Source organism: Schistocerca americana, chromosome 8 (genome assembly GCF_021461395.2).
Source record: "Schistocerca americana isolate TAMUIC-IGC-003095 chromosome 8, iqSchAmer2.1, whole genome shotgun sequence".
Taxonomy (NCBI): domain Eukaryota; kingdom Metazoa; phylum Arthropoda; class Insecta; order Orthoptera; family Acrididae; genus Schistocerca; species Schistocerca americana.
The window spans coordinates 467,605,594-467,623,239 of NC_060126.1; the positions used below are offsets into that span (position 1 = coordinate 467,605,594).

A 17,646-nucleotide genomic window follows, 5' to 3' on the forward strand; every position below is an offset into this window, starting at 1 on the left:
ATTTTCGCTAAACTCTCGTTCAGAGCATCTTCTATCATACACAGTCTATTATTTGGTTCTTGTTGATCATTATCAAAGAAAGCAGCAGTGTAAGTAACAACAAATAGCAGTCTCTTGCCATTGTTTCGCTAATGAGACGATTGTTCTCTCTCTCTTTTTTTTACTTGTAAGCGGCAGTAGCACGCACAAAAGCAAGCCATGCCGCGAGCGGCGATAGGCCGCAAACACTCATTATCAGAATGCGACAAACAATGCACGACACAGTATAGTAATGCATTTTCAGCTTAGAGTGACGTAAACACCTATAACAAAGAGAGTGGCACTTATCAGATCAAAGAAAAATACGCAATCAATTCAAACCAGACGAAGCCACGTGAAAAAGGAAGGGCACCCGTATAAATACGGACGGAGCGCCTGACGCATAGCAATGGCTACCTGGTAAAGCTGAACTGCTAAGCTTACGATTCGAACCAAACTACTGTAGCTGTATCGTCATTCATTCGACCTAAATTGTGTCTCATATTACAATGGACAAACTTGGTTTCGATTTGGAGGTGCGGCCTAACACTTTTCTCTCCCCTTGAATTTCGAGTCTCAAATTTCAAGTGCGGCTTAGATTCGGGAAAATTTTTTTTCCTTGATTTCGAGTCTCATTTTTCAGGTGCGGCTTAGATTCGAGTAAATACGGTAGTTAAGTAGAATTTGTTGCTTTCATCACTATCAGCGATGAAAAGTAACAGTGAATGGAATAAAAATTTACTAAATAACTTACTAAAATCAAGTTTAATGCTTGCATTGGCTGCAACATTCACAGCAGAGCATTCAGAACACTAATGAATGCTCACTGGCTGTCAGAGAACATGTGACATAGGTGCACAAAACAAATCTAAACTCAACTGCCATCTTTCGTGACTCAAGCTACAAACAAGCTAGAAGCACTATGTGTAAAAGGAATAACAAATGAGTGGTTCCAGTCTTACCTAGCAAACAGAGTACAAAAAGGTAGAGGTGGTTCACACATTTGCTGATGATAAATTTTTAATAAAATAATTGTCAGACGAGAAACCCATAAACATAGGTGTTCCTCAGGGTAGTTATTGGGCCCAAAATTCTGTTCTTAATGTATCAATGACTTTCCAGACAATACAAGATATGGAGAAAAATTTATTTTTGCTTATGACAGCAACATCATAGTCACTGATAAAATACCAAAACTCCTAGTAGAGAAAGCGTATCAGTGGTGTTTACAATTGGAGAGAATGTAATAAATCAGCATTGAACATAAAGAAAATGAATAGTGTGCACATCAGCACAAAGAGGGACACAATTCTGTAACAGTAAGTGCACATGACAAATCTACCAGGTGTAGAAGTATGAAACTGGAATTACTCTATAGGTGCTTCTTGTAATGGCAGATGACAAATGTCGGTACACAGTAGCTCGAGTTCCATACATTGATATCTGTTTCAAACTCGTTAACATGTCGAATTTTGTGCCTGCAAACTGCTATTTGCGGACAGCGTTGGTTTTCTGTTATCATTTGAAGAAAACTGCAGCATAATCACATCGAATGCTTGTCGAAGCTTTTGACGAGTATGCTCTTGAGAAAACACAGTATTTTGAGTGGTTCAAAAAATTCAGAAATGGGGATTTTGATGTGAGAGATGACAAGCATGGGAAACCACCTAAAAAGTTCAGAGGCAACGAATTGCAAGCCTTATTGGATGATGATGATGATACTCAAACTCAACAGGAACTCGCTGAACAATTGATTGTGATGCAAAAAGCCATTTCTCTTTGGTTGAAAGCTATGGGGAAATAATGAAATGATCGTATGGCATTTATTAACCGGGATATCTCCTTTGGGGTTCAGCCGCTGTATTGCAAGTCTTTTTTATTTGACGATTGCTATGGAGGCGGACAGATATGGGAAAGGTGCAGAAAGTGGGAAAATGCGTTCCGAATAAACTGAATGAAAGTCAGCAAGCAGATTGAAGGACCACTTGTGAAATGCTGCTCACCAGATACAAAAGAAAATTACTTCTCCATCGAATAGTGACAGGTGATGAAAAATGGATATATTTTGAGAATCCTAAGCACTTTAAATCATTGGTGAATCCAGGCATACCATCAACATCTACTGAAAGATCAAATCGCTTTGGAAAGAAGACAATGCTCTGTGTTTGATGGGATCAGAAGGGTGTCATCTATTATTAGTTGTTAAAACCTGGTGAAACCATTAACACTGATCGCTACCGAGAGCAAACAATCGATTTAAATCAAGCGTTACATAAAAAAGGACCGGAATATAGAAAACGGCAACACAAAGTCATATTGCCCCATCACACACAACAAAATGGGTCAGGGAAACAATCGAGGCATTCAGTTGGGAAATACCAGGGCATGTGGTTTATTCTCCTGACTTGGTTCTGTCCAATTATCATCTATTTGCATCACCAGGACATGCTCTCACTGAACAACACTTCAATTGATATGAAAATGTACGAGAATGGCTCACTGACTTGTTCGCTTCAAAAGAAGAACTGGCTTTTTTGCATTCTTAGCCTGCCAAATAGGTGGGAGAAAAGTATAAATAGTAATGGAGATAATTTTGAATAAAATATTGTTTATCAGTTTCAAACAACAGATTTTCAGTTATTGCAACCAAATTGTGGTTTCATGCTTCTACATCTGGTATAGACTGTGTGACAAACACAAAGTATCTAGGGATGAATATTGATTGTCAGTTAACATGGAATGAACACGCAAAGGTGCCGCTAAGAAGAATTTCACCAGCATGTTTTGCTCCTAGGGCTCTACCATCAGTTCATAACAGCCAGTGTCTTGTGATGACATGCTCTTCCCAAGTGCACTCAGTTCCTAGTTATAGGATTCTTTTCTGGGGATTGAAGGCACAAAACATGGACTCCATTCTTATACTGCAGAAAAGGCAGTATGAATAATAACCAGAAGTAATAGTTGGGCTCGTTGTAAAAAGCTGTTTAATAAACTGGGTATCCATCCTTCACCACTGTGTTGTGCACATCAGGAAAAACATTACTAAATCAATACCAGTTTCATACATAATTATGGAACGAAAGACATTTCAGGCTTACATTTAACAAAGAAAAACAAACAAAAGCTCAAAATAGCATTTTTGTATCAAGGAGTAAGATTGTACAATAAATTGCCCAGGGAGATGAAGAGATTACTAAAATACAAATGTTTAAAATGCAGCTAAAATGATTTCCATAAGTAATCCAAACTACACAATCAAAGTTTGCTTAGAGGATTCAGAGTAGTAAAAGGTTAATAACGAAAGGGGAAAAGAACAACAACTTGTCAAGCACAATGCTTTTGTGAGAAAATCATGCGCCAAGATCTAATAGGAGTTGATAGTAATGTCTTCACTCTTCTGAGGTCCACATTTCTTTCACCACGGGAGGGGGGGGGGGGGGGGGGATGCTGATTCAGTTTTTCAGGTAGCCTGAGGGGAGGACGTGAACCTACATGTGGAAGAGTGGCATTTTTATGGACCTGGAGTCTGTTTTCTGAACAGACCAGAGTTAGTGCGAGGAGCATAGCAGCATAGCAGCATGTTCATGGTTTAGGAGCTGCCAGTGGGTGTCCTCAATTTGCGCAGTGATCAAAATCAAAACTGTGTTTATATTATAAGGTATATGGTTATAAGGTATATGGAGCACATTGTGTGTGTAAATCAGTAACATTCTACAATAAAGACCAACTGAACTGGGTAGTGCATTTGTTAAGACGCTGACCTCATATTTGTGAGGATGGAGTTTGCTCAGTCTGGCCAACTTCATTCAGGTTTTCCTGAATCATTTGAAGCCAATACCAGGATTGTTCCTTCATCAAGGCACGACCTATCACCTGTCCTATCTTCAAAAGAAACGTACTTATTGCTTCTGTGTAAGTCTATGTTTTTGAGCTATTTATTTTCACAAACCCTTTATCATTGTAAGGTGATCCATGGAGGAATAAATATATAAATCAATAAATAAAACAAATAAATGCATGGTAAATTTGTGACAGAATGTAAATAATTCACAAGTAAAGGAGACCACTCACCAAATAGGTAGTGTGTTGAGTCAGCAAAAAACACACACACACAAGAACAATGCCAGGACTGGATTTTGGCTGGTGGCCTAGTGTTCAGTGAGTAGAGGGGGTGGGAGGTAGGAGGCAGGAAGTGTGATTGGGGATGGGTCACTAGAATCTTGGAGGGAGCAACAGGTTTGCGTCATGTATAGATGTATATATTTATGTGCATTTGTGTCAATGAGGGTGGGATGGCTGGATGACTGTGGCCTTGCTGGTGGGACCTGTAGCATATATGCATTGGTGGTAGTTACATGCTTCAACTTCTTTATTAATTAATTGCAGGCTATGTGTGTACTGCTACAGCTGTCCGAAGTATAAATTTATATTGAGGCTGCAGGTTATGTTTGCTGATTGATAGTAGAAGGCTTAATAGTTATTGATTTATTAGCAGCCAACAACCTTATATTTCAGATTTATAAGTAGCTGTTGATCTGTTGCTGTAGCAGTTCAGGGATAGTAGTGGACTACTTCATCACAACTAGAGACGATCTCTGATACACTAAATTGTTATTTTCACTGTATTTAATATTTTCACTTCACATTATACTTCTCCATGGATTATCTGGAACATTTTATTAATTGAAGAAATCTTTTCCCATTAGGTAAATTTCAGTTTTCCAGAAAAATAAATCTTCAAATATAAATCAAATATCCACTGAATATTGTTGAAGAGTTCACAGTCATATCTCTTGTAAAGTCAGTCTCACTGATCTCTTTAACTAAACACACATTATTTAATATCTCACAAACTTTGAGGTGGCACAAAATGTTCCGGACTCTGAGAAGAGTCTGGCGGTGTATTGGGGTCGGCAAAATATTGATCTGTTATATCGGCCAGGGACACAGCTTCCCGCTAGTGCTGGTACAAGACCCACCACAAATCATACAAAATAAGCAGTAGCAGGGAAAGAAGCAAAAATATACCCCAATGGGGAACCCCATAAGCCCAGTTATAGCGAATTCCTTTACAGAAAAATTCGAGGAGAAGGTATTGGAAACTGCCAACAAAAAACTGAATATTTGGTTCTGGTACATAGAGGATACGTTTGTTTTGTGTAGTCATGGGAGGGAGGAACTAAGTTGTTTTCACAAGCATCTCAATGGAATTAATTCGAAGATACAGTTTACCGTGGAGGAGGAGTAGGAGGAAGAGGAGGAGGCAGGCAGAGAGAAGATTAAATTTTCTTGATGTGCTGGCTTTCAAGAAATAATGTGGTATCTTAGGCCACACATTTTACTGAAAACCCATGCACACAGGCTGTTACCTACAACAGGACTCGAACCACGATCCATAACAAAAGCAAGGCATCATAAAAACATTGACATATAGAGCGAGGAACATTTGTGAACCAGAGCTGCTTGACACAGAATTAGAACACCTCGCCAAGCATTCCTTAAGAATGGTTATTCGGCCACTAAGGTAAAACGAACATTTAAGACCACCATACAAAAATCTTAGTGATGCCCAAGTGCCTGTGAATTGGAGGTTTCTTGGCTTTTGTTAAGAACATTACTGAACAAACAGGAAAAATCTTGACAAAACATAACATTGTGGTAATCTACGAACCCACCTGGAAGATACACGTTCACCTAAAACTGACGAAGAGTGCTCACAAACTGCTGCAAAAAGCAGGAATTTATAGGATTCTGGGCACTTGTTGGGAAATGTACAGAAGTACCACAAAAACAGTGATAAAAAAAGACCATCAGAGCACAAAGCAACTGTAGAAGGGGAGAGATTGACAGATCATCTGTTGTGGAACATGCTGTGCAGCCAGGAGACCACTTCATTCATTTGATAGGACTCAAGTACTGGTAGGCACAAGCAGATACCATGAAAGACTGTACAGAGTGGACATAAAGATTGTTAAACACCGCAGGAATTTCAATAGGAAGGAGGAGGGCATAAAATTGAATGACATCTGGATCCCGGTGCTGAAGAAGATGGGGTGATAGCAACAGCAGATGACGACAACCGGCTATAGCCATTTGTACTTGGGTATTCAAACCATGTGACATCACACCACTGTGCGGGAACATGCATAAACGAATTTTGATGCTGTCAGTAATGATCCAGTGTGTGAATCGGATACTCTAAGCTACGACCCCCATTGAAAGTGTCCTCTGCAAATGGGGGTGAAACATTTGGTTTTAATGTGAAATCCATTCAACCACATCATAATAGCCTGGAACATTTTATTAATCAAAGAAATCTTTTCCCATTAGGTAATTTTCAGTTTTTCAGAAAAATAAATCTTCAAATATAAATCAAATATCCACTGAATATTGTTGAAGAGTTCACAAATATTTTTTGCATATTATCATTATACACAACACTGCCACATATAAAGACATTAAAGTTAATTGAAATTGTTGTGTAACCAAATAAGCTAGACATGAACTGAATACAGAACATAATTCCAGCATTCATCCTTTCATTTTCGTACAGTATTTCTTCACTTGTCTTCATTGTCATTGTAGTGGCTGATTTGTTGCATTGAGCTGTCTTCTGTCCTGACAGCTGTCAACTCAGCAACACTGGTGTCTAGTGATGCTATTTGCCGTTTCACATGAAGACTTGTGGTTCCGCATCTGCCAGTCCCACGATAAACATAAAACAGTCAGAACAAACCAAAACATACATCCTTAGTATGATGTATTAATGGGAAAATACATGAAGAATTATAATAATGCTTTTAATACTTGTCACTATTTACTGTGCCATGTATTGTGTGGTGGAAAAGATAATGTCTGATGTAGCATACATAATAAATACTGTATCATCAAAACCTATCTCTGCATTTGCATGAAATGATTTAGGAAAATCATGGGAAATCTAAATTAAGATTCTTGAACAGAGCACGAAATTCCAACCTGCTAAATCACTGCACACATCATATACACTTGTAAATAGCTTCAGGACCATGACTATGACCATACTGCCAGGCCTCTGTTACATCCCTGTCTTCACTTCTGCCTATCTGAAAAACTGTTATATTGTAATATCACGTGCCATCGCACCCTCAGAAATCGATGAACTTTATCAGCTACGCTCAACCATTTCCATGACTTGTTGATAGTGGGGCTGTGTTTGGGTTCTCATTACATAAATGAATTCTCTTTAGGGATCCCCAGGGATAAAATTACAAAGGTTTGAGGCTCATTAATTTGCAGGCAATGAAACTGCTCTTTTGCACCTGTCATTTTAGATACCAGCCTTTACATGTCAAAGAATCCACTGGAAATGTGATCAAGTCTTATCGTGAAGATACCGTATAGTTTGTTCTTATTACCTGGCACATGTAATCATGTGAGATGATGCAGTGGTAAGACATTTTTCATGCACATATGGCCCCTAGATAAGTCCAAGTATTTTTGATACACACTGTTAGGCTACCAGAATCTGTCTGGCAGTTGGGATTGAGACTAAAGCTATTAGAAAATACTTTTTTGTGTGTGTCTCAATGAATGTTAATTGCATTTCCTACACACCTCTCACCACTCTGAAGAAAGTCATGTTACATGTGAGCTTCATTATTTCCATATTCGTGTTAACATGGTTTTTGGAGTAGCTTTAATGCATTGAATATTAGCATTCAGGATTGTGCTGATGTTAAGTGATTGGAACAACTTAGGTCTACTGTCCAGTACATTTTCAAACAATGGAAAATCCAGCATGGAGTAAGAGCAGTATTGCTACTCACTATATCAAGAAAATGTTGAGTTGCAGACAAACACACAAAAAGACTACCATACATGTTGAGCTTTCAGCCAAAATGCCTTTCTCTAAAGTAGACAGCACACACACACACACACACACACACACACACACACACACACACACACATATTCATGCAAACACAACTCGCACACAAGACCACTTTCTCTGATTACTGAGGCTGGCCTCAGTAGTCAGAGACAGCGGTCATGTGTGTGAGTTGTGCTTGCGTGAATGCGTGTGTTTTCTATTTGAGGAGAAGGCCTTTTTCCCAAAAGCTCAACATGTATGGCAGTCTTTTTGTTGTGTCTGCCTGCCACCCGATAACTCCTCTCTATGGCCGGTAGCAATCTTTCCTTTTCGTAATATTACCCAGTACATTTTCCTGCATCAAATCAAGATAAACTTTGTTAGCCACTGTGCAACATTTGGCACCACTGTGCAACATTTGGCATTGAGTTGTTAGTGTTATTATTATATATTTTCTTTCATATGCAATTTACAAGTAATGAAGGAGAAGATGGCGCTATGCATACCTATGTGTGTGCCATAATTATGTTACTCTTTCTCTATGATCTCTAAGAAATATTTATGATGATAGTAGTAGAATAATTTTTAACTTTGCATTGTATGATTTCCTAAACCTATGCACCTATTTGTTGCAAGAAAGTCATTATCTTTCATCCAGGGATTTCCACTGATCTCTAGTGAATATATCATGCCAAATTATAGACAGATACATGTCAAGTATACACATAACTTATCTTACAATTGTGGAGGACTACTTTATTTTGGTGCTGTCGCTCTTTTTTGGTCTAACATATCCCTTTCTTTGTGCATTTGTCAATATGTTCATGTCAGGGTGACCTCAACAGAGGTGGGGCAAAAATGAACAAACTGAACAACATTTCAGTTGAGGAGCTGTTTATCTTTGCCTTTTGAAGCTGAATTTGCTTTATCCATACAAAATGGGTATTAAAAATTTGGCCTGTTTCATTGCTAGCTTATGAAATAAGACTGCATTCAAGAAATTATTGCTTTTATGAAGCTCTATGCAGATTTATGCTTTTCCTGTATTCTGTTTGTAAATGCATAGTTCAGGTAGCCAAGACATTTATAAATGTATAAACAAATAACAGTTTAAATGGTATGATAGAGTGATGCAGAGAGTCTTCATTGTAGGTAAATGGAAGCAAGCCTACTGTTAATAAATGATGCAAATAAGGAAGATTAGGGCTTGACTTCTTATTGATAATGGATTCATTGGAGACAGAGCTGAAGTTTTGATGGCAAAGAATGGAAACGGCAATAGTGAATGTTCTTTACAAAGGAGCTATCCCACCTTCAGTGGCTTATGGACACCAAGAAAGAGCTAAATGTGGATGGCTGAGCTGATACTTGAATCTCACGTATTCCAAATGCAAGTCCAGCGACCTGAGCACTGCTCCATCTTGATCAGTGGAAGACATATGTTAATATTGATGCTGAATATCTTTACAATAATTCCTTTTACCCTTGCAGTGCTATGTTTAAGATATACCTAGGGGACAATATTGTTTTTGCCAGATAAAGATCATGCACAAGATGTGACCAGTTTCCATCACTATTATCGTCCAACCGTGCTAGTAATCTCCTGTAGCTTCCTCGTTATATAATGGCACAAGGAGGAACAACAGTTTCACTGTCACAAATGAAAGTAGGATCAATCTTGAGCAGCTTTCCCCTACACTATTTTTATACAAATAACGAGTCATGTATGTAAGTCATGTATATACCAAAGTTGGTTGAAAGTACTCCAGACACTTGTGAGTTATGCTTTTATGACACCTCTTTCCATCCTTACCATCAGCCATAGGGATGCTTAGGTATGTCTTACTATCATAGTATTTTTTTCCAGTGATACATACAGAGGGGTCCAAAAACGTGTATCCACTGTTTAAAAGTCCATAACTGGCAAACTAGTTGATGGCATTGTCTCATCTTTGGTAGTGTAATAGTTTGTAGTTCCGGCAATCGCCACAAAAGCGTTGTGTTGTTTTGTTTTGTTAGATGACAGTCACCAGATAGTCAGTGTTTTGTTCTTAGTTGCACCTAGTTACTCGAGTAAACATGGCTGGCACAAGGCTTACAATCGATGAAAGGAAGTCAGTTTTGAAGTGGTACTTTAAGTACGAAAACATTAATGAGGTTCAACGGCAATGGCGAAATGAGTATCAAACAGAGCCACCAACACGTTTAACGATTCATCGCATTCGAGACAAATTTGAAGCTGAAGGCTGTGTTAAAGATGTACACAAACAACAATCTGGACAACCTGTAACAGTAACAAGTCCAGTTAACTCCCGTTGTGTGTTACAACAATTCATTCGCTCACCACAGAAGTCTGTGAGACAGTGTGCCTGTGAAACTGGAGTGAGTCGCTCAAGTGTTCAGCGAATTTTAAAGACAGCAAAGTGGAAGCGCTACATCCCACAATTGCTACACACAATGAACGAGGACGACCCAGATTGTAGAATAGAGTACTGCGAGTGGTTTACTAACATGGTGCACAACGATGAAGAGTGTGTAGAGATGATTGTGTGGTCTGATGAGGCACAGTTCAAACTCAGTGGTACAGTAAATCGCCACAATTGCATCTACTGGGCCGCCGAAAATCCGAACGTCCATGTAGACAAAGCCATGAATTTGCCAGGAGTAAATGTGAGTTGTGGGTTGTCTTACCGGGGCATGATTGGGCCATTCTTCTTTGACTGCGCAGTTACCGGTGAGGTGTACCTTCAGAAGCTTCAGACATCCATTTTACCTACCATCCAAGACTTGTATGGCGACAGAAGAGTTTACTTTCAACAAGGTGGTGCCCCAGCCCACTACCAAAATCGTGTCAGGGTGTATCTCGACGAAAATCTACCAGGAAGATGGATAGGCTGTAGAGGTGCTGTGGAGTATCCACCACGTTCCCCAGACCTATCTCCTCTGGGGAAAACTAAAGGACGTCGTTTATCGATAAAAGCCACGCACCTTGGATGAACTTCGAGAATCCATCATACATTCATGTACAAATATCCAACTGAAAACATCGCAGTCAGTAGTTCATGCTGCAGTTCGGAAGCATCGTTTGTGTGTAGATGTTAATGGTGACCATTTCGAACACCTACAGTGATATCATTAAGTTGAGCTTTAAGCTACACTTTCACCAAAAATGAGACAACTTTGTCAATTAGTTTGCAAGTTATGGACCTTTAAACAGTGGATAAATTTTGTTGGACCCCTCTGTCTATCAAGTTTATTAGAAATTGCTTCATTCATTACAGAGAGATGCTGATATGGCACTGACTTTGCACTCTCCACTCCACACAGTGGATAAATTTTGTTGGACCCCTCTGTCTATCAAGTTTATTAGAAATTGCTTCATTCATTACAGAGAGATGCTGATATGGCACTGACTTTGCACTCTCCACTCCACACACTCCACCTCCAAGGGGTGTATATTTACTAGGACTGTAATCTATGAGTTGAGTGACCCCAAAGACTATGTGTTTGGTACTAATAACAGTCATCATCAAATATATTTTTACATGTCATGGTTTTTCACTCTCACACATGCCCATGAGGGATTGTAGGTGTATAGTACCCTCTCAGTATTTTTATATAAATAATGAGTTTACACACACACACACACACACACACACACACACACACACACATTCACGCACATTTTGGTTGAAATTGTTCCAGATGTTCCTGAGTTATGCTGCCATGTCATCCCTTTTCCAACCCCACCCCTATGGGAGGTGTGTGGTTATAACCAAATCTTCCCATGTGTAGACACAACATCTTGCCAAAGTTTCATTGCATTTGGATAAACATTATAGCAATGCACAGAAAACAAACAAATAAACAAATATTCATTTTTATATATTAGGTATAGAGGAAGTTTTATGGGCTCTCCAGAAACAGATGTGAAAGTTGTTATATGATAGTTTAACTGTGATTTCTCAATAGGTCATGTGATGGAGGACATGCAATTTTTAAAGATAAAGATAAAAAATTTTACTGACTTCATAAGAATATGTCTTTTGATCTTGAAGTGTTAAATGGAAAGAACCAGTTTAACCGCAAAAGAAGTAGATTAATTTTCAGAGAGATGGAAGAAGATTTCTCTTTGAAGTTTAGGAATTAAACACTCAGCCTACACATATATTTTCAATAACAAAAGAAAATATTGTGGAGCAGCTCAGTTACCTCATAAATTACATACAGATGACTTTGTGGTTCCAAACTTTTAGTTAAATTGTTTTCATTATGTTTCAGAAAAAGAAACTTTCTTTGGGGATGAAGGATCTGCAGTTAGACCTTGATGCCAAGAAGGAACCTATTGATTTTGTTTTAGAAGATTGTAACACCTCTTGTTCCAAGCGTTTAAATTTTCTAGATAATGTTCTACAGGATCTGTTAGGTTCATAACATGTAATATTGATTTTCGATGTTCACTTAGTTATAGAGAAAGATCTAATACTTTTGTAATGCTGTTTATCTGAGGAACTAGCCTAAGCTTGTTTGGTTATGTTATTGATGGAAACATATCTTTGCTAATATTTTTACAGAGCCATCTGGAAGATTTTCTTATCGTGTCTGTTAGAGAAACAACTTTGTAAATTAGATCTCATGATGAATTTTGATTAATGTTTCTGCTGTACCAGTCAGTTTTTGTGTGTGTTGTAACACTGGCCATAAAAGTTACAACTTTCAAGCATAAAATCTGAATGATGACTCTTGCCCCTTCAGTGAATGAGTACAACAGTCTATGCTTTAATCAGAAGTGTTAGTACTGCGTGAGCAGTGCTTACACATAAGAGATATTTAAGGTAGATGTCTGTAAAGGTATCATAGAAACTTCTAAATGTTAGTTCTTGTCACAGTATTCTATTGGTAAATCAATTTTTCATGTAATTACACAGTATTTATATGTTGTCATTAAAACTGACTTTGTACGATTGTCTGTACACACAATGCAGGTTTAAAATATCTTAAGTAACACTTAGACCAACTCACAGGAAACACATTCAACTGTGAGACTTAAAACCTACTGGCTAATGAATTTTCCGTGGTCATCTTACTACTGTATTCAAATATTGCTGCCACTCTATTTTCGGTAAAAAAAAAAACATCAGCTTGATTAACTGTTTGTTGTTGACCAGAGAATGTTCAATTATTTACAATTTGAATCATAAACAACAGTATACATTTTTGAGCAACAGAGATCAGGGCTTTGGTTTTCCTTACTATGGGGATTTGACCAGAAAGCACGATATGGTCTTTCATATTATTTGTTGTTGTTATTCCATATTTTATGATCTTCCTACTGTGTGCTATTAATTTGTTACATGGTTTTATGTGCACATAAAGGGAAGTTCAGCCAAATTCGTGCATATAGGAAACACTTGTACTATGAAACTTTCCTTTTTAATAAGGAAGTGTCACTCAACCTTTTTTTTTCCTAGTCCATTCAAAGGAGAATGTTTTGTGTTCAAAATGATGGCCTACAATTTATTAATTAATAGGTGTGTAGAAATTGTGTATTGGTAATGAAGACATATCATTTATCCTGCATGATGTAATGCACTCTTATAATGATGAGTATCTTAACAAAATATGACCTGATATATAAGACTGATTAGGTTTAGTTTACAAAAAAATGTTCTAATTTTGTAATATTATATTATTGTCTTCTAAACATTGTTCAAGAGTTTAGTTATGTTATAGTGATGCATGTTGAAATAAAATGCACAGTCTCTGTAAAGTGAATGCTTGTAAAGCCCTAAGAAATGACCAGTAAAATACAATTTTAAAGACTGGTGAAAGTTAAGTAATGATCCTACCTCAATATATAACATAAAACTAGGTAATATAAAAGTCAAACATAAACAGTAGTTATTATCTTATAATGCTTGTAGAGTGTCTACAAAAGCCTAAAAATTTGAGGGTTAATAAAATGTAACCCCTCTTTTATTTTGTGTTGTATGATTTTTTTAAAAAATCTTTAGAGCATAAAGAAATAGGAAATTTTCCTCAGTCCTGTGAAATGGTCACAAAGATGTATCATTTCTTGATCAATCTTGATTTAAGCATTAAACTTTTAGCATGTATAATGCAAAACTGCTTCTGGAACATTTATGCAGATTTAGGACAGTCAAATAATTCTGTGTCCCTGGAAAATGTGAGTGAATCAAACATTATGTAACTCTGACAAAGGAAAATTTAGTTCAGAAAGCCGTAAAATTACAAGGGAGAGAATGGCTGCCCAGTACTTTCCCTTCAGATGGCAAGTTTCTAAAAGCTGTTGACTGATGCATGTAAAAATAGAAATAGATTTTCTAGCTTTGAGAACCATTAATTTCACCCTTAGGGAGGAGACAGGGATAGACTGGCGAAGGGACATGTCATTGTGAGGGCAAATGGAGACAAGATAAAATAGAAGGCACCAGAGAGAATAGGGAATGTGCCTGTAGTAGAATGTTATTTACCAATTTTTAATACATTAATTATTCATTAAGGGCAAGCTGGAGTTCTACCATCATAATTATTTTTATAGATTTTGAACTAACAGGAACATTCACCACCTCAAAGGAAACTATCACTGCTTTGTTGGTGCCTAAACAATAGGGAGGAGCATTGCTATCACACACAAACTTATCTCCTAGGGGATACAGTCGTATTGTACGTGCCTTCAGTGTTGGGCCGGGCAGGAGGGTATGTGCACTTGTGACACTGGGGGCTATGCCGGCCGTTTTATAGTTACTGACAGAGCCTCTGAAGCCAGACAGGTCTCAGCAGAGGGGTCTCACGAAAGTGTCCCATAAACTCTGGGAAGGGATGGTGCCCCCCCACCCCATGGGATTTCCACCAACAGTGACTGGTTTTAGGTTCTCAGTAGCAAAAACTACTTGTGTCAGTCGTAACTGTACTGGTGTCAGTCTTAACTATGCTCGTCGACGTTTTAACCGAGCAGAGCACAGTGGGGACAATATTTTAAATTTTAAGAATGATGTGAGCCTTTTGAATCTACTATTTGACACACAATTAATGTGCATCCCACACCCAAAAGACTTGCAAAGAAAGAGCATGAAATCATTGAATATTTTGAAATGGCTCATCAGAAAGGCATGGAAAGCTGACAGGTTCTGCTTCCGGCAGTTTTATAGGACATTTGTCAGGTCATCATTAAATGTGGTGTGGTTAATAGATCAGCATGTGCTTTCTACCTCAAGATGTTAGATGCTGTCCACCCTGAGGGCAATCGGGTATCAACTGAAGCCTTTTGGACCAGCCCAGTTCAGAGTCCGTATGCAGAGTGTGGTGTACCACCACTCCAGGTTCAGCTGTACTTCCTTCTGGCACGATAGGCCCTGCCTCAGACTTAAGCATTTACTGTGGCAGTCCACTCCAACTTTGAGTTGCTGTTGTAGAATTGGCCCCGTGCATCTAAGCCTTTTGGGATCTGCATTACCAACTGTCTCATGTACGTGGATGTATCAGACCTTTGAATAAGTACACAGAGATGAAACAAATTGCCACCTTGGCATCTTCTGTGGCCCAAAGTGATTTTAAGCTTGATGCAGTACAAGAAAACATGCACCCCTGAGTACATTTTTTGCAAATATGTTTTCTTTGATTTTTAAGTACATACTACAGTTTAATTACTGTTTATACAGATGGATCTCAGCAAGGGCATGCACTCAGTTGGTCAGCAGTTTTCCCTGATTGGGCTTTCCAAGTATAACTTCTAGAGCAATTTATGAATTGTTGTGTGGAGTTATATCACATTATGATGGCACTGGAGTGGATTCAAAGACATCCCAGTACAAAATTTCTCATCTGTTCTGACTCACTCAATGCGCTACAAGTGGTCAACCAAATGTGTCTGGTAGACCAGTTGAGTGAGATCATTTTTGACACCTGACAGTGGATCCAACACCGAGACAAGGAGGCAGCCGTTTGCTGTGTACCTGGACCCATCAGAATACAGGGAGATGATACAGCTGACAAAGCAGTCAAAGAAGTATGTTGGCACGATGTGTATCGATATGCTGCCACTTTACTCGCAATCATCTTACTGGCTCCCCCCTGTCGCAGGTTCGAGTCCTCCCTCGGGCCTGGGTGTGTGTGTGTTGTCCATAGCTTAAGTTAGTTTAAGTTAGATTAATAGTGTGTGAGCTCAGGGACCAATGACCATAGCAGTTTGGTCCCATAAGATCTTACCACAAATTTACGTTTTTCATCTTACTGTTTGACAGAAGAATCATGCATAATTGGGGAACCAAATGGCTGGAAGCAGCACACAACAAAGTGCGGTCACTCAAGTCGATCACGCAGGCATGGCAGACTTTGTGTCAACCACACTAGCGGAAAAAGTGCTGCTCACCAGACTGAAGATATGACATTGCTCATTAACACAAGGTTTCCTCCACTCTGTGAAGTTTGTGGTGTGCCACTTTCAGTTCGGCATGTTTTGGCTGCATGTATTTTATTTAGTGACATAAGGGTAATCCTCAGTTTGGCTGGAGATCTGACTACAATCTTCATCAATGCCAACACCAGTGTAATGGGTTTTGAAATTTTGTGAACTGTCAGGTCTCATCCCTAAAGTGCTGGAGAGGGAAGATCATTGTCCTTGGAATAGATTGCTTTTCCAGGCAATTAAGCATTTTTATTAATCAATTTTCAGTGTCATAGTTTAGTGTATCATGACAACAGTGCGTAATAATTGATGGTTGGATGTTGGAGGACAGCCTTTCCCCCTCCCCCTCTCTGCAAGAATGGCATGGTGACACATCATAAGGATGCTGATGAACTGTGCTGTTAAGCCCAACACATCAAGCATCACCACCACCTCATACGTACAGGAGCAGTTAACTTGATTTATAGGTTACCTAAGATCAATTGACTGTTGCTCCTGTTTACTTATCTGTTCTACTGTCAATGCACATAAAACCTTGAAGTGAGTTTCCTTCGAGCATAATATATTCAAAAGAAATGCATTTGTTCGAAAGGGATGGTGATGTTTACCCTTGGAATTACTTTGACAATTATAGCAGAGCTTATTTATTTCTTGTTTTCTTACTATTAATGTATTGACAATAATTCTCGTACATTGTGGCTGGCATCATTACAAGGTAGTTATAATCAACAATGACATCAGAATGCTGTCTTCTTTCTTACACACCCCTACACATCATCCTTATAGCCACAAAATGTACAAGAATTAGGTTTGCATCGTCAGACTAACCACTCGTGGTAAAATATACCTGATTTTGTGTTGATGCTGCTGCTGTTACCACATGGGACTTAGATAAATGCAGTTTCTCATTTATAATTTACCAGCATAGGATTAACTGATCATAGCTAGTTGGTCTCAGGATCTTTTTCAGCTGTTGTGAGTTACTAGATGCAAATATTGTGTCACTGTGGATTACACAAGTGCATAGCAGAGATGACATTGAAACTAAGAATGTTTGCACCATGCTCCAGAGGTGCTTACTGTATCTGGACAGATGATGCCCATACTTCCACAGGAAGTTAGTGGAATGATGAATAGCACTATAAAGTCACTGCCCAACAAGAAGTCAGGAGGCCACAATGGCACTCCTACTGCAAGATCATCTTGTCCTTTAACACTGTAATTTTTCTTATGAACATTTTACGTGGCTGCCTATTGATTCTATGGAGAGCAAAATTGATAGAATATATGTAGCCAAGGCTCTTGTGAAAACAAGCTTTTTAAGATACATTTTGCAGGAACCCACTAT

General features: G+C 38.5%; 1 protein-coding gene across 1 annotated transcript in view; it reads left to right on the plus strand.

Moving 5' to 3' along the window:
• Positions 1–13,692, plus strand: part of LOC124545924 — a 32,534-nt gene extending 18,842 nt beyond the window's left edge. Inside the window, exon 4 of the mRNA XM_047124884.1 lies at positions 12,152–13,692. Coding sequence (XP_046980840.1) covers positions 12,152–12,304 — 153 coding nt within the window. The 3' untranslated portion in view covers positions 12,305–13,692. The remainder of the gene's footprint in view (positions 1–12,151) is intronic.
• Positions 13,693–17,646: the final 3,954 nt, after the last annotated feature.